Raw genomic sequence first — 24,673 nt, forward strand, 5'->3', positions numbered from 1 at the left:
CTCCCAAAGTGCTGGGATTACAGGCGTGAGCCATTGTGCACTAAATGACTGAAAATGACACTATATTATGAATGCCAAAACAAGAAAGTAAGTATCACCTTTGACCTCAGCTGGTGACATGCAGGCTTGATGAATCATTTTTTTCATCATTCTGCACATGTCTGTAAATGACTGCAAAAATGCAGAAACCTCAAAGTATTGATTTGAGAGTTATAACAAAATTTCAGTAGGTGAATTCTCAAATACAGAATTCACATTCATATATACAGACAGCAGTTTAGTTTTGTATTCATTGGAAAGAGCTGAAGACCTCATCCTCCCTCACAGTGACCACCTCAAGATTGGCTGTACCAATCTTGAGCCTGGTGGCTAACAGCCTAGATGATAGATTGTGATTTCAGATCATTTGGTGTTTTCATGACCCATTGGGTGACCTTGGTCATGCACTTCTCCGTGGAGCTGTGTTACTCTCTGTAAGAGAAGGAAGGTGGACATTAAACACATGGGAAAATGAACGTACAGTATGTTAGGTGATATGCAGACCCAGGAAGCATGCAGGAGCCCAGAAGAGAGAACCACATATCTAAGACCTCAAAGGTGGCAAGAGCTTGAGGATACAGCTCGATGGTAGTGTGGCTTGACAGGGAGAATAGAAATTAATGATGGAGTGGAGTAGCAGGCCATATGCACAGACAGGGCACCATGAAATTTTGATTTAATTCTAATGGTTATGTGAAGTCCATGGACAATTTTAGCAGATACACAAAAATTTTTTTTCCTTTTTTCTAAAAATGTAACAGTTGTATGTTTTACACTTGGGTCAGAATCTCTCAACCTTCTAAAGCTGAGGTCATTCATTTGAGACCTTTCATTCTTTTTCTAATATAGGCCTTTAATGCTATAAATTTCACTCCAAATATGGTTTAGTAGCATTCCATAAATTCTGACATAATTTTCAATCAGTTCTAATAATTTTTTTTTTTTTTTTTTTTTTTTTGAGACGGAGTCTCGCTCTGTCGCCCAGGCTGGAGTGCAGTGGCGCAATCTCGGCTCACTGCAAGCTCCGCCTCCCGGGTTCACGCCATTCTCCTGCCTCAGCCTCCCGAGTAGCTGGGACTACAGGCGCCCGCCACTGCGCCCAGCTAATTTTTTCTATTTTTAGTAGAGACGGGGTTTCACCATGGTCTCGATCTCCTGACCTTGTGATCCGCCCACCTCGGCCTCCCAAAGTGCTGGGATTACAGGCGTGAGCCACCGCGCCCGGCCAGTTCTAATAATTTTTAATTCCCTTTTGATTTCTTTTTTGATCTAAGAAGTTTGATTGTGGTCTGAGAACATACGTTGCATGACTTGAACCCTTTTCTATTTATTGAGGTTTGTTTTATGATCCAGAATGTGGTCTATCTTGGAAGAATGTTTACACATTATTACTGAAAATAATGTGCATTCTGATCTTGTTGGGTGGAGTGTTCTATAAATGTCAAGTAAGTCAATATAGTTGAGAGTGTTGCTCATGTCTTCTGAGTCCTGATTTTCTACTTGTTCTGTCACTTATGTAGAGAATGGTGTTTTCTTTTTTTAAAAAAACTACTGTAATTATGGATTTGTCTATTTCTCTTTGCATATCTATCATTTTTAAGTTCTTTTATTAGGTATATAAATATTTAGGTAATAGTCTTTGTTCTGAAGTTAACTTTGTGTGATATTAATACAGCCTCTCTAGTGCTCTTTTGCTTACTATTACAATGGTGTATCTGTGTCCTTTGATTTCTTTTTTTTTTTTTTTTTTGAGATGGAGTTTCGCTTTTGTTGCCCAGGCTGGAGTGCAATGGCACAGTCTCGGCTCACCACAACCTCCACCTCCCAGGTTCAAGCGATTCTCCTGCCTCAGCCTCCCAAGTAGCTGGGATTACGGGTGCCCACCACTACACCCAGCTAATTTTGTATTTTTAGTAGAGATAGGGTTGCTCCATGTTGGTCAGGCTGGTCTTGAACTCCCGACCTCAGGTAATCCGCCTGTCTTGGCCTCCCAAAGTGCTGGAATTACAGGCATGAGCCACCATGCCCAACCATGTCCTTTCAGTTTTAAATAATTTTTGTCATTATATTGAAAATGTTTTTCTTGTATGAAACATTATTGGATCTTGCATTTTATCTACTTTGAAAATCTCTGCCTTTTAATTAGCTCATTTAATTTAGTGTGATTGCTGGGTTTCAATTTATCATTTTGCTATTGGTTTTACTCTTTATTTTCTCCCCTGACCCCACTCCTGCCTTTGGATTGAATATTTTGCATGATTCCTGTGTTGTTAGAACTATTTAAATTGTGTGCTCATAGGACTGTCAGTCAGGTGTAGGCAAAGGAGGAAACACATGAGAGGGTTGTCAAAGAACAAAGTTTATAATACTAACAGGTCCTAGAGAGACAGTCATTGCACACCAAGGGAACCAAGGGGGCACAGACAGCATCAGGGAGGCTGGCTCAACTGAGCTGTTAGGGAGCCAAGAGAATGAAGACCTATGGGGAAGTGCCTTTATTGGCAGCCAGGATGGAGTACACAAACAGCACAACAGAACTTGTGGCAGGGCCAGCCTAATCACACTGGTATAGCTGGCTGGGGGCTCACAGCCTGTTTGTAGGAATACCAAGGCAGCAGGAAAGTATAGTGCTTTAAAATTTACATTACAGTTTGCCCTATGGTCCCTCAATATCATTACAATACTAATCAGATGGATAACACTTGCCACGTGGGTTGCGGAGATGTTAAAGGTGCCCGGGACAGCATGACTTAGCCACTGAAGGTAAACTTTAATAAAAGTAACAGTTCAGAAGAGTCCTATTAGGCATATGATGAGGGTTTGGTATCCAGTTTGTAACAAGGCATCCCACTTTGTGGAAGAAAGCCAAGAGAACAGGCCAGGCACCCTTGGATTAAGGGAATCTGTTGGAATATTTGGCTAAGTCATGAAAAACCTTTACCTCTTGACCTATTCCTCATAGTTGGCCTGTACCTGTCCAGAGTTATTAATGTATATACAGTAGGAGGTATCCTGAATGGCACAAACTCCTCCTTCCCTGGCTAATAGTCAAGAGCCAGCCTGTTATCTATTGCCATTTGAGCTAGAGACTCATAGACTTGTTGTATTAAGGACAGTACTTTGTACAGCCTTTGAATATGATCTGAAAGGGCCACCTAATGATGCTGCTTGGCAGTTATGATTTGATCTTATTCGACAAAGGCTGCTGTATTGGTGTCAGCAGTGGTGGGTCCTGTGCCTATGGCAAGTCCTATTAAGATAGGGATAAACACTGCCCATTTTGCCTTGTGTCTTTGAACCATAGCAATCCCCAGTGTAACTACTGTTTACCAGATTTTATCAGGGAAAACATGCAGGGTGATTGGCAAGGAAAAATACATAAGGTGCTGTGCCTGTGATCTCGAGGCACCAAAAAACCCAAATGTGCCATTATTCAGAGTATGCTGTACCCATGAGAATATCATTGTAAGGAGGGCGAAGGCCTCAGGGTAGGTAGGGAATTGGCCACTGGTGGCTGGCTCCTGGGCACAAATAGTAAGCCCATAGGTTGACTTGGTCATAACATGTAGTCATCCCTGGTGAGGATGAAGGCAGGTGGTGGATTTAAGCAAATGGCACTTTGGGAGTTTTTAAATTTATTTATATGGTATTATCCAAGACAGTAGTTCTGAAATCTTTAGGGTCACTAACAATATCTTGGTAGTGTTTTAAGTGCATTAGAAACACGTTCAGGTCAAAGTGACAGGTTTGGCAGTTGTAATGTTGGAGGGTATGAAATGATAGTAAGGTATATGTAAAGGTTAGTGGTATTTGTGTGTGATCAAGGGGAAAGAGTGATCATAGTAGGAGATACAGGGTGAGAGTAGGAAAAGGCATCAGGGAGTAAACTGTGCTCTTTCTAGGGGGAGAAGGGGTTGACTGATTTGAGGCAGATGCCTCCTGAGGAAAGTAATAATTTCCACTAATTTTTAGAATGGCATAGATAGTAGTAACCTCTACTAGATTTACTGTTAGACATGGAAGTATAGGGTGTACATTTTGGCAGAGAGCAAGGAATATACCAGAATCATAGGTTAGACAGCAAGTTCAGAAACATAGTAGAACCTTTAACATCCAAGGGAGAAAAGCATAAATATCCCATGTTTAATGCATGCCTTAGGAGAGGCACTCCATAGGCACCACAGGGACAGAGGTTTTCATATCTGGGGTGAAGCTGTCCCTGGCACAAGAGGTAAAGTCATCTACAATGGCAAAGACTTGGGCTGGGACAATGTCATCTCCAGCAGTGAGCTTCTGGGCAAGGGTGAAATCATCTGAGATACGGAACTTGGGTGTCCTTTTTAAATGGGTACCCTCTCAGGGTGATGTGCAACTCAGCATTTGCCATGTTTGGTTGAGGTTTATTTGGGGAGTTTAGACCTGTGAATTGAAAACCAGTGAATCATCCCAACCAGCAGTAAGGAGACCAATAGTTACCAGAACGGTGTGCAGTGCACTTAACAGATCTTCTGTTTTTCTTTGTGGAAGTCTAGGCTCAAATGGGTGCCACAGCAGATGAGTAGCTGCCTGAACCATGGGACAGTCTCTATGGTCATTGAGTCCAAGGGAAATAAGCACCCTCAATCCAGCCTTCCGCCCTGTGCTCCTGGAGAAAAATGGATGCAGCTATGATCTATCTTGCAAAGAATGTGTGTGATGGCAGAGCTGCTGAAGTACCCCACAGGTAGCCTGAAACAGGAGTATTATGTCCCTTCAGAAATGAAGGTGAACTGTAGTTGACAGGCTATTGAAATAGGCCTGGAACAGAACACACTCTCCATATCTATAAGAGCTGGTTATTGATTTAATATTTGCTGGTTATTGATTTAATAGAATCAGTAATTTTAATAATATTAGCTAGTTTATATGGGGACCCTAATTGGTGGGAACACATTAAGGTTGTAGTAATGCACTATGAGGCACTTTACCTTTTTTATCCCCCAGGTTTAACTGGCAAGATTGGGATATCAAATAGAAAAGCAGTTGGAGTAACTGCCTTTTTATTAATTAGGTTTTAACTCTTGAAGGCCCTGTTGTACCCTATATTGGACCAGATTAACTATTTTAACTGGGTATTCATGGGGTCCCATTTTATCAAGCCAGTTTGTAAAAGACCTACCTTAATTTATTATTTATGTTAGAGCATCTATGCTCCAATATGGGATATTTTAGGACAATGGGTATTATGACTTGGGAAATACAGGCAAGGCTACATTTAAAGTGAGGCATTCCTACTTTTTCTCTATTTTATATATAGTGACTTCAAGATTATAGGAGAGGCACAATGCTTAAATTTAATGGGATCCCCCAGTATAACTGTAATTTGAGCTCCAGTACTGATTATGTCCATGGAGTTCTGTCATTGGGTACATTTTAGCTTCTTTTAATTTCAACCTGATAGACTTCCTTTACCTTTTTTTTTTTTTTTTTTCCCCAGACCAGGTCTAGTGATAACTCCTTCCACTTTTGTTTATCTGGAAATATGTCAATTTCTACATATTTTTTCAAGAACATTTTGCTGAATATAAACTTCTCTATTGACAGCTTTTTTTCTTCACCCTTTACGTTTATTGACCTACTTCCTTCTAGCTTCCAAGGTTTCTGATGATACACTGGTTAATAGTCTTGAAGATCCCCTGTATGAGAGGAGTTGCTTCTCTCTTCCTATTTTCAAGATTATCTGTCTTTGGCTTTTGACATTTGATGATGTATCTCAGTGTGGGTCTCTTTGCAGTTCTCCTACTTAAGAGTTCATTCATGGTGAACTCTTGCTGGATTTGCAAATTCATGTCTTTTATCAAATTTGGAGATTTTTCAGCCATTATGTCTTCAAATATTTTCTCTGCCTCTTTCTTTCTCTTCCCCTTCAGGGATTCCCAAATTGTTGTATTAAAGTTCCAATAAGCTATGTTCACTCTTCCTCATTCTTTTTTATATTGATAATTTATATTTTCCTATTTTTAAGTTTGCTGAATCTCTCCTCTGATTGCATGTCTTTTTAATCCCTTTGTTGTATTCATATTTTTTGTTTCCATTGCTGTAAATTTTGATCCAGAATTTTTTAGTTTTTTTTTTTTTTTTTTTTGAGACGGAGTCTCGCTCTGTCACCCGGGCTGGAGTGCAGTGGCTGGATCTCAGCTCACTGCAAGCTCTGCCTCCCGGGTTCATGCCATGCTCCTGCCTCAGCCTCCCGAGTAGCTGGGACTACAGGCGCCCGCCACCACGCCCGGCTAGTTTTTTGTATTTTTTTTTAGTACAGACGGGGTTTCACTGTGTTAGCCAGGATGGTCTCGATCTCCTGACCTCGTGATCCGCCCGTCTCTGCCTCCCAAAGTGCTGGGATTACAGGCTTGAGCCACCGCGCCCGGCCATTTAAAATAATTTTATCTCTTTAGTTCTATCCTTAGTTTGCTCATACATATTTTTCCTTTGTTCATGTCTTTAGCTTTTTAAGCATCTTTAAGACAGTTAGTTGTCTTTTTCTAGTGAGACTGACATCTGGGTTTCCTCAAGTATGTTTTCTCTCCATTCATTTTGTTCCTTTAATTGGGCCATACTTTTCTGTTTTTTGGCATGCTTTCAGGTTTTTGTTGTTGTAAAAAACTGGACATTTGACTCTTACCATGTGATAACTCTGGAAATCATATCTCCCCCTACCTTTCCCTGGATTTGCTGCATTTTTGCCTTTGTTTTTATTATTATGGGATAACTATGTGCCAGAGATCAGCCTAAAGGGAAAGCTGAAGAAGGTCTTTTCAGTGCTTGTATCTTTCCCTGGGCATGTGAGGTAGCTTTCTGAATTCTTCCATATATGTAGTTATTTTTGAACACACACACAAAAATAGGTGCAATTCTTTTATATCTCGTGAAAGTCACTTCATCCAGTGGGGGTTGAAACAATGATGACTAGCCTACAAGCCCACAAGATCAGAAGCACCAATCCACAGTAAGAACACAGAACCTCAGTACCTGTGGGATAAGGTACTTATTGCCCACCCTGGCTCCAGAAATCTGCACCAGAATGACATTCCCATCCACAAAGCTGCTTGCCATGGAGCTGGGAGTGAGGAATGTGTAGACAATACCACTCTGATGGCTGCAGTCAACACAAATTGTAATTTATTAGGCAAGCTGGAAATTACAAGCATTCAAAGAAACTCTGGAGTTCCAAAATTGTCACTTCAGAGAGATGCCAGAATAGTTTTTCAGGTACAGTGGCAGATTTGTAGCACTTCCTATTTGGTCATTTTCCCTGAAATCATACTCCACATATTTGGTTTTGTAGTATTTCATAGTATCTGAAATAATCTCTAAATATTTATGTGATCTGTTGCAGACAGTAAAATATGGAAAACTGGGTACTCACCTTTAAGAAATGAAGTACCACTCTCTTCACGAATCTTTTGATGCTCCTTCCTAGCGGTCTTCTGGGTGCTACTTAGCCATTGCATCAAAGAATGTGAAAAGCTACATTACCTAGAAGGATGTGCTTCATATGCCCAAATGAGACCCTAGGACAGAAGTGCTTCCTGCAGCCTGCATTATTATGGGTTGCATTATTGGCACTGCTATGGTGGACTTTCATTTGTCACATGACCTGTCTGACCACACCACCCTTGGGGAGCAGTTGGCTCTTTGGGACCAAGCTAGGAAGGCCAGTAAGGAGGATAGGATCCATCTAGACACCTTTGTAGGGGCTGGGAGAGAGTTCAGCTGAGTCTGAGGTACTGATGCCATCGCCTCCCTCCTAGCACAGGTGTGTTAACTACTCTTATATTCTTGGACCTTCAGCCACATGGCTGTGGCACACTGACATGGAGGATCGTGGCATCCTGGGATTCTTCAGGCCTTCTCTTTCTGCTGATAGGGTTACTCTCAGTCCAGAGTCCTAGACTTACATCAGGTATTACAAGAGAAAGTTCCTTTTTCTGGCAATTGGTGGTATGTAGTGGAGAAGTATGAACTATAACTTCTTAGTATCCCCCATTCATGTACAGTGGCATGTGCAGATCCTCAAGAGAGCATGGCCTACAGAATCCAGAGACATGATTGGATCATGCTGTGCCCTATCTCAGGGCTGTGGCCTTGCTACCCTTCACCTCCATTTTCTTCAAGGAAGGCTTAAAGGGGAAATATTAACCATCTTAATTCTAGATGAGAGTATCAGAGATGGCTGATGTGTGATGTATATTCCCGGTGCCCAACACTGTGCAAGGAACATCCCTCTGGATGCTATTTCTAGGGAGATACATCCTTAGGCCTATAAATCTGTCCTCTACTCCATCTTCCTTTGCTCACTGCTCTCCTGCCAAGCTGTGCTGATCATTCTAAGCTCCTTCCCACTTCCCAGGGTTTCTCTCTGCCTGTGACACTGAGTCCAGATCTCCGCAGTGCCTCTCCCTCTCCTCTTGCATCCTTCCCTGTTCTGCACAAATGTCACCTACTAGGATAGTCTTCCCCACCCCTCCCCCTTTGGCCTTGCTAGTTCTAGATTAAGTATTTCTCATCTTCTGGAATTTTTGTGCAGGGAATGTGGCACACTTACAGAAGTAGAGATCAGGACTTGGTTGGGTTTTCCAGGGTGGTGTGGAAGCAAAGAGGCTAAACAACAATAGTAGCCACATTTATTGAGCTCTGAGGGTAACTGGTTATGTAACAGTTCATTTAATCCCAGTTTCCTCAGAGTTAGCTTCTATTATTCCTGCTTTATAGAAAAGGAACCTGAGGTTTGGAAAACTTAAATTACCTTCTCAGGATCACACAACTCTTGGCAGAAACTCCCACCCTGTATGTTGATCCCTTGAGGCTATGTTTTTTCTTCTTCACCTCCATTCTTCCTCAGTGGGTTGGGGAAGCCTGAGGTGACACCTGACAAAGATTTCTTTCTTTGACCAAACTCTAGCCAGGCCCCTCTGAGCCTTCTTCAATAGGCCTGTCAACTTTTGCCTATTAAGACTTGAACAACACTAACACTTTCTAATGACTCTTAAAGTGCCGGCCTGAAAAACTCAAAGCCGTCCACAGAATTTCTTCCAGCCAACACTAAAGGTAAGGCCCTTGTCTCCTAGCCTCTGTGGGAGGATAGGAGCCTCACTCAAAGTGCCAGTAGCAAACCCAGATAGACTGCACACAGATCAGCCCCCTCCCTTCCTGTATTTTGTAATTTTTCAGTTTTCTGACTCTACTGAGTCCGTTCTCCACCCCCTCCCTATTTCCTTACCCTCCCTTTAACATACTCATTCACCTCTGTACAAATCAAAGCTGGGTTCAGTTCATGCCAAATCCTTTCCCCACTGCAATAGTTAGTACCAATTAAAGTCTGTTCTGACCACCGTCATTAATGTTCAGCTTTGTTCATCTTTGACACACCTAGTGAGCTTTGCAAGGTAGGCAGGCCTCCCTCGGCAGGCAAGCATGGTAATAAATGGGGTATGGGACGTATTCTAGGCAGAAGGAACAGCATGGCCAAAGGCAACATTTTTTGTTCAAGGAGGCAAGAGAGCCTGTATATTTGCCAAAAGAAACCCATTTCTGACATCTGTCCTAGGAGGGCAATATGGTGTGGTCTTTTACTGAATGTTCAAATTTAGCCCATATTCCTAAGATGTGTGACTCTGAGCTCAGATCACTAGCATGAACATAATTACAGCATTTACCTTACAGTATATGGGAAGATTATTAAAAGCAGGAAAAACACAGCAACAAACTTCCATGTAGAGACACTTTGTTGCTTGCTTTATAAGTCTTTTAATTCTCACAACCACCTGGTAAGATGGGAATTATTTTTGTTTTGATGGAAAAATCAGAAAATGAAGTGACTTCCCCAAGTTTATAGAGTAAGCAAGTGACAGTCCCGATACACTTAGGAATTTGGGTCCAGAGCTGAGAACATTTAATTGTCTCAATGCAGCACACAGTGCAAACACAAGGCTCAGTTTATGCTGCTATTAACAATATTGTGTTATGATCATTTTCATTTTTCCCTATTTATCTTTGATGCCAGAGTGCTTATACTCTGCACCTCTTGGGCCATATGGCCTTGTCATTGTCTTGTTTCTTGCATCAATTACTTCTGCATATAAAGCTTTTTTCTCTAACACAGTTGCAATTTGTTTAAAGATTGACTCCCCCTCAGCAGCAAAAAATTAAGTTCCCAGGAAGTGCTCAGTGATACGTGCTTTGCTTCTTTCTAGGTGTTTACCAACAACTGAGCTCTAATTATATCTGACTGGCCCAAGGCTAACAAGGAAACTGTTTGACTTTCCAGGCATCAGTGACCTTCAATGACAGGCTGTAACCTCCACTTAGGAAGAGTGAGAGCAGTGGCACCTAGCCCACAGGACTCTGTATTGAGATGATGATGATAAAGGACTGTAGGCTTCTGGTCTCTGGGTAAAGCCTCCCCTTTCCTTCATGTGGAAGCCTGATGCCTCCTTCACTCGGCCCATTTTCCAAATCTGTAGGGCACCCTCCTTCCTTCCCATAGACCTGCTAGGTTCCCATCTCATCTCCTACCTGGTCTCTTTGTTTCTCCTCAGATTATTTAGGGCAAGAAACATTCTCTCCCTCAAAATGGCTCAGATACTCAAGAATTTGTTGGAAGGAAACCAGGGGGTTTTGTAAGAGCTCTCCCCTAAAAATGTTAAGCAGCAAACACATAAGAGTGACAAGTGATTAGATGTGACATTTGAGACCACAATGATGAAGCAACCATGAGAAGACAATGATGATGAAATCAATAGCTAATACGTATTGAATGCTATTGAGAGGCCAGGCACTGTTGTAAACACTTTGCACCAATTAATACATTTAATCTTCATAATAATGCTGTGAGATAGCTTTATTACCATTTTACAGATGGAGAAACTGAGGCATGACACAGTGAAATAGTTTGTCCAAGGTCACACAAAGCCAGTATACAGGCAACTTGGATTTAAACCCAGGTAACATGACTCCAAAGCTTAATGCTCTTCACACACACACACCTTGGGGCTCTTAAAGGATATGGAGTGTTACCTATTAGGCCCACAGTGGATGCTCAAGAAATGGTTAATAGGTATAACTGAGGAAACAATGTCAGTGACATCATAACATCATTATGACATCAGCCAAACCTTCTATCATAGCAAAGTAAGTCTCTTATTGCTTTCTTAAAACCATCTTCATTTAAAAAGATGGCCTTCTTTTTCCTAGTTCTGTATTGTGAAGGCACTTTAAATCCAGAAATGTAAAGCATTATCACATGTATGCTCATGCTTTTTAAACGACAAAGCACAGGTATTTCGATGAATCCTCTCATAACAAAGTGACATAGTAGCAGTAAACTACGTGTAGTGGAAACAAAATCTGGGCATTATTGGGCTACTTCATCTTTGTGGTACCAGTTGCTTGGGAGAGCAGAGAAAGGACACAGAATGGGAGAAAAGAAAGCTACTCTCATTATCCCATAAGTATATATGTGGTAGCCAGTCTATCCATACTTACAACTGTTTGATACCACGTCATGCTTCCTTAAGCATGACGTTGTTCTTCTGGTGGTGTTGTTCTGTCCAGGCTGCAAAGCAGTGGTGTGATGACAGCTCACCGTTACCTTAAAACTCCTGTACTCAAGCAGTCCCTCCCCACTCAGCCTCCTGAATAGCTAGGACTGCAGGTGTGTGCCTACACCTGTTTTTTTTGTTTTTTTTTAACAGAGTTTTGCTATGTTGCCCAGGCTGGTCTCGAACTCCTGGCCTCAAGCAATCCTCCTGCCTCTGCCTCCCAAAGTGCTAGGAGTACAGACATGAGCCACTACACCTGGCCCTTCCTTAATTATAAATCTTCCAAAGATCCTTCAATGTTCCACAGAATTTCAATATAAATTTCATGATTAAAAATAAATCAAATGAAAGATAAAATCCCTGCAAACTAGTAAAAATTTACCACCCCATTCCAAACCTACTTTCTCTTGCAAATTGTTATTGGAATATGCCTCTGTGCTTTGGCTTTCAGTTAAGGTAGCACATATATCAGAGGAGATATATTTTGTTGCAAGTCAGAAACCTTATCACTCATTCCACACCAGAATTATATCTGTAATGTTCCTTTTTAAAACAACAACATATCTTACTACTCTCACCTGAGATAAAGAACAAAATCTGAAGCACAATCCATATCACAGCCCTTCACTTGCATCAGTGTCCATACACTCCAAATCAAATTGATCTGTATTACCTTTTTAATCACAAGATAGGATTCTAATCACAGGGCCAGTGAGACTGTTCCATTTCTTATCTAGAAGTTAGAATATCTGAAGCCATCCTCCCTCCTTACAAACCATAATTGTCTGTCAAGGCTCAGTGCAGAGAACAAAAACTCTCTTAACTATTTCAAGGCATATATTGCTGTAAATTAGTGCTTTCAAAATTGGTAGGTAGGCTGTAAAAGTAATGAGAACACTTCTGGACTAGTGACTTCAACGTAAACTCCCATAACTATGATCCAGGGATAGAGAAATAATGGTTGCTGAAACCAATGATGCTACCAGCAGTACTACCTCAAAGCCACAGAATCTGAAACTAGACATGGGAACATGGAGTCCAGCTGCAGCAAGTATGACAGAACTCAACTGTCCACTTTACCTACAATAACACCCAGTACACTACATACACACACGCAAAGGCACAAGCAGGGATGCACACAGCTACATGAGTAGTACTCATTACATAATTAGTGTTCATCATTTAGGATTCATTTCAAAAATCACATCCAGGTAAGCCTGCTCTGATCTCTTATAGTATGTTGTTTCTTGGTTATGTCCTCATAGCACTTGTAAACAATTATTTCTAATTTACTTGCTATCCATCTTTCTTGTCAGATAACATCCCTGTGAGAAAAAGATCACATTTGTTTTGTTCATTATTACAATGGTTATCAATATGTGCTTTCTGGACGGTGAGAACACATGAAAAATGCAAATTCAAATCAACTCATACAGAAACTCTAAGATTCAGACTTAGCAATCTGTGCTTTAATAAACCCTCCTAGTGATTTTGGCACACCACTAAGCTCAGAACTACTGGATTCCTGTTTCCCATCCCTGTGTAATACACATGAGTGATGCTCAGTAAATTTTCTTGGAATATATTTAATTAAGCCTACTGGAAACTGACTCTGAATAATCCTCATCAAAATACTGCTATTCTTAGTACAAAGAGCAGGTGATTTTTCTCTAGGTTTGCTAGTCTCCAACTAAAGGCTATGCTAAGGCTAATCTTAGTGAAATTTTTTTACAAGAAATAGTCACAGTAAAAGAGTTTGTGATATACAAAATGATTTTATTAGATGCCAAAACTTTTATTAACATCACTATTTCTTTTGCAGCTTTAATTTTCAACATTATAACACTTACTGGCTCCTCTGGGTGACTAAATATCTTCACATGTCCACTAGCTAAAAAGAATTTCTAAGTATAACTCAACTGAAACTGCAAGCTACTGCTCTAAGAAATGCATATTTTATTATGTTTATTTGCTCTCCTGTAGAATCCAGTTTACAAATAGCATGACTGAAAAGATTTACACATAATTCCTAAATCCTTCAGGTTGTTCTACCATTAATCTTCTGATGTGTAGCAAGATAAACACTCTTAGTGAACACTTTGCTACATCTCTTAAATGAGATTTCTCTCCATTTTGAGTTCTCTGCTGTAGAATAAGGGATACACTTGGAACTGAAGACTTCCCTCAATTTCTAAATTTTCTACATTCATATAGCTTCTCTCCTGTAGGAGTTTGTAAAAGATTCCTATTGCCTACTCTTTCCCACATTTGCCACATGTACAGGGTTTTTTTCCTAGTGTGAGTACACTTATGCCAATTAAGGGATTAATACTGACAAAGATTTTCCCACATGTATGGTCTTCATATGATTTCCCCACAGTATAACGTCTGATAAACAGGCCTACATCTTTGCTAAAAAGTCTTCCTACAGTCACCACGTTCATAAGACTTTCCCCAGTATAAATTTTTCTAATGTTAAATAAGGGAGAATCTAGGAATGAAAATTACCATGATAAACACTGCTTCATATAGTTTCTCTTCTGTAAGGTTTCTCACATGTATAGTGATTCATATGGTCTAAAGGCTTTCCCACACTTACCACATTATTGGGTTTCCCTCCATTATGTACTCTTTGATGGGCAGTAAGATTTGAGCCTTTGCTAAAAGCTTTCCCACACTCATTACATTTATATGGCTTTTCTCCAGTATGAATTCTCTGATGTACAGTAAGGTTTGAACTACAGCTGAAGGTTTTCCCACATTTAATACATTCATAAGGTTTCTCTCCAGTATGAATTCTGTGATGTTGAAGCAGGGATGACCTATGACTGAAGGCTTTCCCACATATACTGCATTCGTAGGGTTTCAATCTAATGTGATTTCTCAAATGCATATTCAGTGATTCAAGCTGGTTGAAGGATTTCCTGCATTTCTGACATTCAAAGGGTTTTTCTTCAGTATGAATACTCTGATGCTGAACAAGAAAAGAGAGGCTACTAAAGACTTTGAGACATTTGTTGCATTCATATTGTTTCTCCATAGTGTGAATTCTTTGATGTCGAGTAAGGTGTGAGCTACAGCAAAAAGCTTTCCCACATTCTCTACATTCATAAGGCTTCTCTCCAGTATGGATTTTCTGGTGGTGAATGAGAGATGACCTATGAATGAAGGCCTTTCCACATATACGACACTCATAGAGTTTTTCTTGCGTATGAATTCTTAGATGTTCAATAAGATGGGACACACGACTAAAAGACTTTCCACAGTTCATACATTCGTATGGTTTCTCTCCAGTGTGAGTGCTCTGATGGTTAGTAAGTGATGACACATGGCTAAAGGCCTTCCCACATTCAACACATTTGTAAGGTTTCTCTCCACTATGGCTTATCAGATGTCGTGTAAGGGATGAGCCATGGCTAAAAGTCTTCCCACATTCACGACATTCATAGGGCTTCTCTCCTGTGTGAATTCTCCAATGGCGATTGAGGATTGACTGTTTGCCAAAGGCTTTCCCACATTCACTGCATATATAGATTTTCTCTCTATTACAAGTTTGGTGAAGGGTAAGAGATTTGCTCTGGTGGAAAGCTGCCCCACTTTTACTAGAATTCAAGTGTGTCTTTCCACCACTGATTTTCTCATTTTTTACAGCTGACTTTTTTAGTAAGTTCTTCTTTAATATATCATATTTGTGTGAATTCCCTTCAGCAGAAATTTTTTGTGTTTCAAAAAGAGTAGACTTTGAATGAAAGGTGTAAACACTGTCTGGAGTGGGGCTTTCTGTAAAGGTGAGAGTTGCTGGTCTGAAATGCTCTACCTGACTTCCATGCTTCCCTTCCAACTTCTCTATATATTCCAAATTCTTCTTAGAATTTGAAAATTCGTAACTTTGTTTTGTAACTTTTTCTATTATTACTGTTTGGGGTGAATCTTCATCATAAATATCCTTCTTTGTTGATAATTCCTTGCTTTCCCATCTTGATTCCCAATCTGAAATACATCAAGAAAGTAAAGCACTGCTTTTTTTTTTTTTTTTTTACTTCTTGAAAAGTAACTTCTATAGTGGAATTAGGAGAACTGGATTAGAAATGAAGCCCCCACAAAACTCAAATATTTCAGTGGTTTCGGAACAATACTCAAATGGAGCAGAGAATACAAAGTTCACATAAGTAGGAACAGAGTGTGATAACGGAAATGGGAAAAATATATGTAATGGATGAAATAGTATGGAAAAAAAGGAAATTATCAAAATAAAATGTGGAAGGCATTCTGGATTCCAAGCCATCATTTTGTGCCTATATTCATGTGTGAAAGACTGCATTTTGTCTCATAGCCTTTCTCTCCAACATTCAGTTAATCTCAATTTGCTGCCAGATTAACACGCTTAAAATACAGAATTAATATTTCTACTTTAAACAGTTTCAGTAAAAACAAAATAATCTAAATGCTCTTTATATCTGACAAAGATTTAGGCTATCCGAGGTTATGAAGAAACTGTGTGAATCATGTCATTTACCAGACATTAGAAAATATTATTCCTAGAAACATCTTTATATATGTTCGTTTTTTCCTCTAATACGTTCATATTTCATCTATAAGGCTCAGCTTTAGAAAAGTGATTTCCCATCTAATTGACAGCTTTTCTTAGCCTAAAACTATCAGTAGGTTTTTCTTTAAGTAGATTTAAGGAAGAATAATTTGCCTTACTTTGTCATGAACAGAGTAACAATTGAATTATTATGATGGCAAAAACCTCTAACCCTGATTAGATGACATGAGTAACACAGATAATAATTTGGGATAGAGGAACAATTGTTTTGAAAATCTAAACTAAATATCCCTCAATTTTTCATTTCTATCTGAGATCTTTGAAGACAGTATCCCTAAAATGCTTCCACACTCTCTATAAACATCTTTAACAAAATCTTCCTTAGTCTCGTTCACCATGACTCACCTGGAATCATACCTTTTGACAGTTTTTTCTCCACCATCCAGGGCTCTTTTCCATCCTCCAATAACATGATCACATATGGCTTAGTTAAAGAAAGACCTGCTTACAGGAAGAATATAGAATTGTTTAAGCTGTGGTCTTCTATTATGAGAGGCATCACATGAGGGACCACAGGAAGGGATGAAGGGTGTTCACTGAAATGGAAAGATAAGCTTCAGGGGCACAACAGAGCTGCACATTTCTTTGGGAACATGCTACAGAAATTCAGCCATTTCAGAGTATCAAAAGAGCCCCTATTGGAGTGGAAGGGGTGATATCCTTACCTACAGAGACCAGGTTCTCATAATTCTGGACCATCACATCCTTGTATAAGTCCCTCTGAGCAGAATCGAGCCATCCCCACTCTTCATGAGAGAAGTCTATAGCCACATCACTAAATGTCACCTGAAATAGCAAATATATTTAGGCTCATGCATAGCCCAGGCCTCTTCTGTCACTGAAGAAAGGGTAAAATTAGCCTGGTTGTGGGAGAAATGGAATAAGATTCAGGAATTGTGGCAGTGATTGGGAATGTGATCTCAGTTAAGTAATAATAGGACAGTATGTAGTTGGAATTACTATACCATAAGGAGGACAGGTATGTGATTAGAATTATTATACAATAAGGGTGAGAAACAAATATGAGAGCTGTGCTTCAGTACAGTTAATTTTGCTAAAAGTTACAGAAATACACAAATTTTAAAAAATCAGTATTTGACAGCACAGGGTCAAGTATTTAGTTATATCTTTTACAGCTTAAGTGCTAGGTAAGTAATTAAGAAAATGAGGCTAAAGCGATTCTCTCTCAGATGGGATACTCAGGATGATCCACTAAGGCTCACACAAAATGGGCAGCCAGGTGTGGTGACTCATGCCTGTAATCCCAACTACTTAGGAGGCTGAGGCAGGAGAATGGCTTGAACCCAAGAGACAGAGGTTGCGCCACTGCACTCCAGCCTGGGTAACAGAGCAAGACTCTGTCTCGAAAATAAAAAAAATCTTTATATTAAAGACTGATAGACATACACTGTTATGGTTTGATTGTGACCCCCAAAAAGCATGTATTGAACTTAATCGCCATTGTAACAGTTTTGAGAAGACCTTAGGAGATGATTATGCCTTGAGGGCTTTGCCCTCATGAATGGATTAATGTCATCATCATTAGGACTGGCTTATTTAATAAATGCATTTGGGCCCCTTTTTGGTTCTCTCTCTTCTATTCACCCTTCCACCATAAAGGGACACAGCAAGAAGGCCCTTGCCAGATGCCCGCCCCTTGATCTTGGACTTCCCAGGCTACAAAACCATGAGAGGTCAATTTCTATTGTTCATAAATTGCTCAGTCTGTGGTATTCTGTTACAGCAGCACCAATGGACTAAAACATACATATAACTGATTCATAAACAAAAAAGAAAAATATATTTATGGTGTATACTTAAACTTTGTACTGACAGACATTTAATAATTAAAATATGAGACCCCTGAGTGAAAAGACTGAAGGATGGTTTCATGTCATAGATCAGGTGTCTCTAACCCCCTGGGCCACAGACTGGTACCGGTCTGTGGCCTGTTAGGAATCGCGCCATAGAGCAAGAGATGATTGGGAGGCAAACGACTATTATCACCTGAGCTCCACCTCCTGTCAGATCAGCTATGGCATTAGACTCTCATAGGAGCACAATCGCTACTGTGAATTGCACATGCAAGGGATCAATTCACACCCCTTATGTGAACTGAACTAATGCCTGATGATCTGAGGTGGAACAGTTTCATCCCCAGAACACCACCTCCCACTTCTGTGGGAAAACTGTCTTCCACAAAACTGATCCCTGGTGCCAAAAAGGTTGGGGACCACTGTCTTAGATAGTCCTTTAATAGGACCTGAAAGGAAAGGGAAAAAAATAAAAGGGTACATTTCAAAGAAAATACTCTAAGGAAATGCTCACAGATGTGCTTAGAAATTCCTTTCAATAGTACTCATTTCACAATATTACTTAAAATAGTAAAACTTTGAAAGCTTCAATATTCAATAATAGTTTATTGGCTAGTCAAATTATATTAGGTACAAAAAATACATCCATTTAATACAGCATTATTACTGTCTCTGATTTGTGAAACAAATTGCTTGCCTGTGGTAATTTTTTGGGTCTGACAGTTAATTCAGTAATGTATTACATTATTTGGATATTTTGCATGCATATTCACCAGTGATACTGGTCTTTGATTTTAAAGGCAGAATTTACCTTTGCCAGGTGTTGGGAAAATAATTAAAATTCAAATCTCCTGCCAATGGCAGAAAATCCTCTCCACAAATGTAGAAAAAAAAGAACACAGTTTTATTACTTAATAAGCATTAAATCAACTGTGATGCACTTCACAGGCAATCCACTAATGAGATTAAAAGGACAGGAAGAAATCTCATCTTTTTTATAGCCAAGCAGATACAATCCAACACATACATTTTCCAAACAATCAAGTAAGACCTGACAGTTCAATTTGCTACACATAATTTATTCTAAATTCACCTGTTAATTGTAGTTGCCACTGTGTTAGTTAATTCCCTTTTATCCCAAATCAAAAAAACATTTATCATAGCTTTATGATGAACAGGTTATTACAAGTTAGAGCCAGGGATGCTTCTTTCTTCCCCTTCAGTTGCCTGGGCAGCCTGGGGTGTTCACTCATCTCTGTCCCCAAAAGAACATAGGATATCTGTCCTAGCACTTATTTTAACTTGTTATGCTTTCTTACTTTTCTACCAGTGCTGCAATCCTCAATACAGTAGCCACTAGGCAATTTGGCTACATACATTTAAATTAATTAAAATGTAAAAATAAAATAAATAAAATTTAAAATTCAGTTCCTCAGTTGCTTAAGCCACAGTTCAAGGACTCAATAGTCATACAGGGCTAGTGGCTACCGTACTGACCAGTACATGTGCAGAACACTTCCACCACTGCAGAAAGTTCTCTTAGACAATACTGTATTAGAACATGAAGTCCTGTGTGTCGGTGTACACCGAAATTCATCTACAACTTTTCCTAACAGGTACTTCGTAAGTGTTTAGAAGATGAACCAATTAATGATTTTGGCATGAGTTCACTTTAGCTGTTACTTTTTTCTTGCTCTGTCGCCAGGCTGGAGTGCAGTGACATAAACATAGCTCATGTAGCCACAGGGTTCAAGAAATTTTCTCAACTCATTGGCCTCTCGAATAGCTAGAAAAAGAGGCATGTACCACCACACCAGTTTTTCAATTCTAATTATCTAATTTCTCCAAGAAAACAGACTTCACCCAACATGTACATCTGCTACTCATGTTCTCTCCTGTGCAAGCTTCACATTCTATGCCATGATTCTGCCCCGTCAGTTCTTCATTACTCATCTTATTCACTCAACAATTACTTACTAAGCATCTATTTGGTGCCAGGTACCACTCTGGGTACTGAAGCTATAATAGACAACAAAAAAGAAAAAACATTTCTCCCACCAGGAAGAGGCAAACAATGAGCACCTGCGTATATTGAATATACAGTACATCAGCTAGTGAGTGACACGTGCTGTGGAAAACAACAAAGCAGTGATGGAGGAGTGGAAGTGCTAGGCGAGGGAAGATGACCGCAATTGCAAACAGGCGTTCAGGGAAGCTTTTCTGAGAAAGTAACCACGGAGCAAACACACAAAGAAGGTAAGAATGCAAGCTTGTGCCTATGTCGGGGAAGAGTATTCCACGTGGATGGCACAGCAACTGGTGACAGTGGCTGGAGCTCACAGGAATGAGGAAGCAGAGAAGGAAGGTGGGATCAGAGAGGTAATGGCCTAATTGTACAAACAGGTCATTGCAGAAGTAACTCAGAGCCACTGAAAACTTTTAGGTTGAGGAACGATAGGAATTTATATAACAGTAGGGTCACAATAACAGCTGTACTAAGAACAGACCGATGAGGGTTACAGGCAGATGGAGGGAATCCAGCTAGGATTCCGCAATAATCCAGGTGGCTTTATCGCTAGCACTACCGGGGTGGTAGTGGTGGTGGTAGTGATGGAGTAACTAATGGTCGGGTTCTGTATACAGCGTATAACTTAGCTCCAATTAGAGGATCTGAGTAAGAGTTATAAGTCAAAGGGAGAATCAAGGATGACGGCAAACATCTCTTCACTTGAGACTACATGGTACAGTTTTGACAATCATAAAGCAAATAACCTTACATTCCAAAGTTGCATTGTGAATTGTAGTTTTAAAACGTTGGCAAGACTAGAAAGTCTTCTAGCAGAAAACTGTAGAAAAGAGGAACACTGGGTGAGGAGGACAATACCTTGTGGGCTCCATCCTTCCTATATGTATGGATGGAACCATAGATTCAATCCCTTAAATAGACTTAATTAGGTGGGAACAGGCAGGAGAAGCAAACACACAGTCCTGATAAAGTGTTTCAGGAAGATTTGGGGACACACTGACTTACCTGAGACATTACTCTGCAATTTCCCAACAGCCAACAGAGTCCTCTTGCCAGGCTCTTATCTTAGAGATGGGCAGTGTCCTGAGGGCACAGAAGGGCAGGGAAAAGAGGTCATGAAAAATCAGGTTTATCTTGCGGCACCTGTGACACACCATAATGGAAAAGCACACTGGTAATCACTCTCCAGGGCGTCAATCTCTCCCTGGGAACTAACAGGTGGTTTCTCCGCAAGGGCTAACCGTTTACCAGGTGCCACCTGCGGGGAAAATCAATTATTCTGTACATAAAAGCCTCATAAAACAACGATAACAACTATCAGCTCGTTCGATCTTCATTACTATGCATGGTCGGCATTCACATTATTCCAGATTTCTTTTTAAACAATGACAAAACTGAAATTCCAAGATACTGAACCTATTTGTTCAAGGTTACACAACTGCAAAGCGCCGGCTTCATGACGACATAACCCAAAGACAACTGTGGCTGGCGTCTGCTCAGGCGCCCACTTCGCTCTCACAACAGCGCCAAGATGTCGGCGCCGTCATCACCCTGCGTTTACACAGGAGGACAAGAAGGCCAGGAAAAGCCAAGGCACCGGCCGGGGTCACACCGCGGGGCAGACCCAGGGCCTGAGCCCCGCCGCCGACCCCGGGACTCACACCGGCCGGAGTCCTCAGCGGGGCTTCACCGTCCCCGCAGGCGCCCCGAGCCCGCACCTCTGCGGACCTGACGCCCCGCGTCGCTGGTGAGCGGGCAACGGCCGCCGACCTCCGGGAACGACACTGGCCAGAATCGTCCCTGAGCCTAGGAGTCGCCGTTAGGCCTGAGGCTACCGCGGGACGGACCCAGTGAGCAGCCCACAGCCGATAGACATTTCCCAGAACCATCCGCTAACCGCCGGCACCGGAAGACCACGCTTCCCAGGAGTCTCTGCGGCCGCGCGGACCTGGCGCGCCGCGGGCAAACCGGTCTAGGTTTCCTAAGAAACTAAACCGCCTGGGGCTATTGTCCCACAGCCGGCCAGTTAGGACCATGCGCGAAGTGTCCTGGGGCACACAGTCATCCTGTGGTGAAAGATACACCTCGGAACCAAGGGCTACCCTCTACTTTTGAGGACAATAGCCCCGGGACCAAGAAACTACACTTCCCAGAAAACCGTGCGGCCATGGCAAACTCTTTCTGGGTCAGCGTGCGGTCACACCAATATTTCTTTCCGGGGGCGTGGGCAGACCTTGCGGGTACTGCGCGAGCTCTCGCCTTTGCTAGCAAAAGAGTTCCTCTCTTGCCAAACCCTGCTGCTACGCTGTCCAGCTTCTGTGGTGTTTGAGGTTTTTTTGGAATGCACTTGCCGGAGACTACAGCTCACAGAACGCCTGGGCTGGACTGTGCCGGCTGTAGTTCGCCAAGGACATTTCTTGGAAATGCATGCGGCCACGTATCTGTGACACAAATGGGCGTTCTCATGTGCGTTAAGCTCCGTGGAAGGACTTGGAAATACGGAACTTGAGTGAGCGCTGGGAGGACAGAGACCCTCATCCTGGGAGGAGTCACTCCTCCCGCAGCCATCAGAGCCTGACCCCCCGCCCCTCACCAGAGGCGCTTCTTAGACCCTGACCTTGCCCGGCCCACCCAAAGGGGCAATGGACCTCTTTGTATGCAAACCAGAGCAGTCTACTGTTGGTGTATATTTGAATTTTTTACTTTCTTTTTAATATTTAAATTAAATTTTAATTTAATGCTGCCTCTGCCTCTGAGAGAGACAGGGAGAGATAGGGGAGGCCTGGAGTGGGGGCCCTGCGGGACAGGGATAGGGGACCCTTCCTCACTTTGCACAATCTGGGAACCCTCCCCAAGGGGAACATAAAGCTGCAGTGGAAGAGCACTGGCCTAGTGGGCTTCGTCCTGGGGACAAAGGCTGGGAGACTGCAGCTGAAAGGTGTGGGCTCCAGGAGGGCCGCAGAGGGCCCAGCAGCAGAGGGCCCAGCAGCAGAGTCAGGGAGCAGAGGTCCGCCCTCCGTCCATCTTCCTTCCTTCTCTGGCCCACAGAGCACTCTGTGCCCCTCCCACGCCCACAGCTACAGGTGGAGCCGGCTTGCGGGGGCGGGGGTTCTTTAGAAGGAGTGGGGGTCCTCCTAGGGTAAAGAGGGCCAGGAGGCTTCCTGGGGACCTCAGGCCCCTCTGGGCCTCCCAGGACTGGGCCTGTGGCTGTGATGTGTTTTGCCCTGGGAGTGACGTGCTCAGTGGTGGAGTTTGTGTAACTGTCACTCATTCACCTGCCCGTGCCCAGCCACTCCCATCGGCGCCCACCCAATACACATGTGGGTCCTCAACTGCCATCAGGGGAAGTTCCTGCCTGTGTCACACACATCCGTCCCACCCACCACACTGCAAGTTACAGGACTGCCCCACATGCACCACCATGCCCACCTGAAGTTACCTGGCACACAGGTATCCTCACCTGCACGACATGACCAGGTCGTGCACTTTCTATGCTAGGGCCAGGGCAGGCTTGCACCTTCAGCCTTAGGGACACTGGGGGTGGTGATAGCTGGAGGCCAGGGAAGTCACCAGGCTGGAGACATCATCTACCTCCAGGAGAGGGTTGATATCAGACATCTCCCATGCACCACTTTGAGCCATCTCAGCCTCACCTGGGACTCTGGCTGGCACCAGCAGTTCCATGAAGGTTTAGACCATCTCTAGGTTTAGGAAGGGCCTCCCTTGCCATCACCGTGGTCTGGGCTGCACGCCTTCTGAGCAAGGGCTCTGGGCAGCAGATGCAGCCAGCCTGAGTGTGGGGGTGAGGGGCCTAGGCACAGGAGGGTTGCAAGGCCTTCACTACACCCACCATTTCAGAGGGAGGACAGTAATTGTTTGGGTTTGTCCTGTGAGGTGTGGCAGAGAGCAGGGCCCAGGGCACGTCCAGGGCCAGACAGGAATACTGTGCTGCAGCCTCGGGGCCACGAGGGTACATGATGGGGCCAGTGTGGGGGCATCCCCTGTGCCAAACACCTGGGCAGTAGGTGCCCTGGGGCCAGTGGGTGGGTCAGAGCGTTTGCAGGATTTCTGATTTCTGTTGGACTTGTGTGTCCTGGAGGATAGAGAGAAGAGAGAAAGGGTGGAGAGGAGGGGGAGATGGCCCCTGCAGCTTCCTGGCCTCTAAGTGGGGGTGATGGGTGGTAGATGAGTGGCAGAGGGGTCAGCGGGAGCTTCAAGGCTGAGCCAGGGAAGCGGAGGCAGCAGGGATGCAGGCCTTGCCTGAGGTTGACTTGGGGCTGGGGCTTAGAGGCCAGGGCCCTAGAGCTCCCAGACAGGGAGTCTGTAGGAACACAGCACATGACACAGCATAGCACAACTCAACACAACACAACCTGGCACAGCAGAGCAGCGTGCTGTGCACTGGGCTGCAGCAGAACGGGGAGGGAAGTCTGTAGGGTCCCAGGAGTCATGGAGCAAACTGACCTGAGCCGTGTCCCTCAGCCAAGGCACAGGCACCTGGCCTTGAGCCACCTACTTCCTTGTGACAGCCTCATGCCCTGGTGTCCCTGGGGCTGAGACAGGGCTGGGGCTGCTGTCCAAGGTGAGGTCTGACTAATCCCTAACC

General features: G+C 42.6%; 1 protein-coding gene across 7 annotated transcripts; it reads right to left on the reverse strand.

The window, feature by feature from the left end:
• Window positions 1-13,373: 13,373 nt before the first annotated feature.
• Window positions 13,374-21,150, reverse strand: LOC103234473 (uncharacterized). Of its 7 annotated transcripts, none has more exons than XM_007996269.3 (4): window positions 21,073-21,150; window positions 16,893-17,013; window positions 16,585-16,668; window positions 13,374-15,608 (listed from the first exon to the last, which is right to left on the reverse strand). In XM_007996269.3, exons 1-4 carry the CDS (start codon window positions 21,079-21,081, stop codon window positions 14,143-14,145), a joined length of 1,680 nt encoding a protein of 559 aa, XP_007994460.3. In that variant the 5' UTR covers window positions 21,082-21,150; the 3' UTR covers window positions 13,374-14,142. The 7 variants fall into 7 exon arrangements, with proteins under 7 accessions (XP_007994460.3, XP_007994458.3, XP_007994459.3 ...); XM_007996267.3 differs by having other exon boundaries at window positions 16,573-16,668; XM_007996268.3 differs by having other exon boundaries at window positions 16,585-16,671.
• Between the last annotated feature and the right edge of the window lie 3,523 nt (window positions 21,151-24,673).

This window comes from Chlorocebus sabaeus, chromosome 6 (assembly GCF_047675955.1).
Source record: "Chlorocebus sabaeus isolate Y175 chromosome 6, mChlSab1.0.hap1, whole genome shotgun sequence".
NCBI lineage: Eukaryota > Metazoa > Chordata > Mammalia > Primates > Cercopithecidae > Chlorocebus > Chlorocebus sabaeus.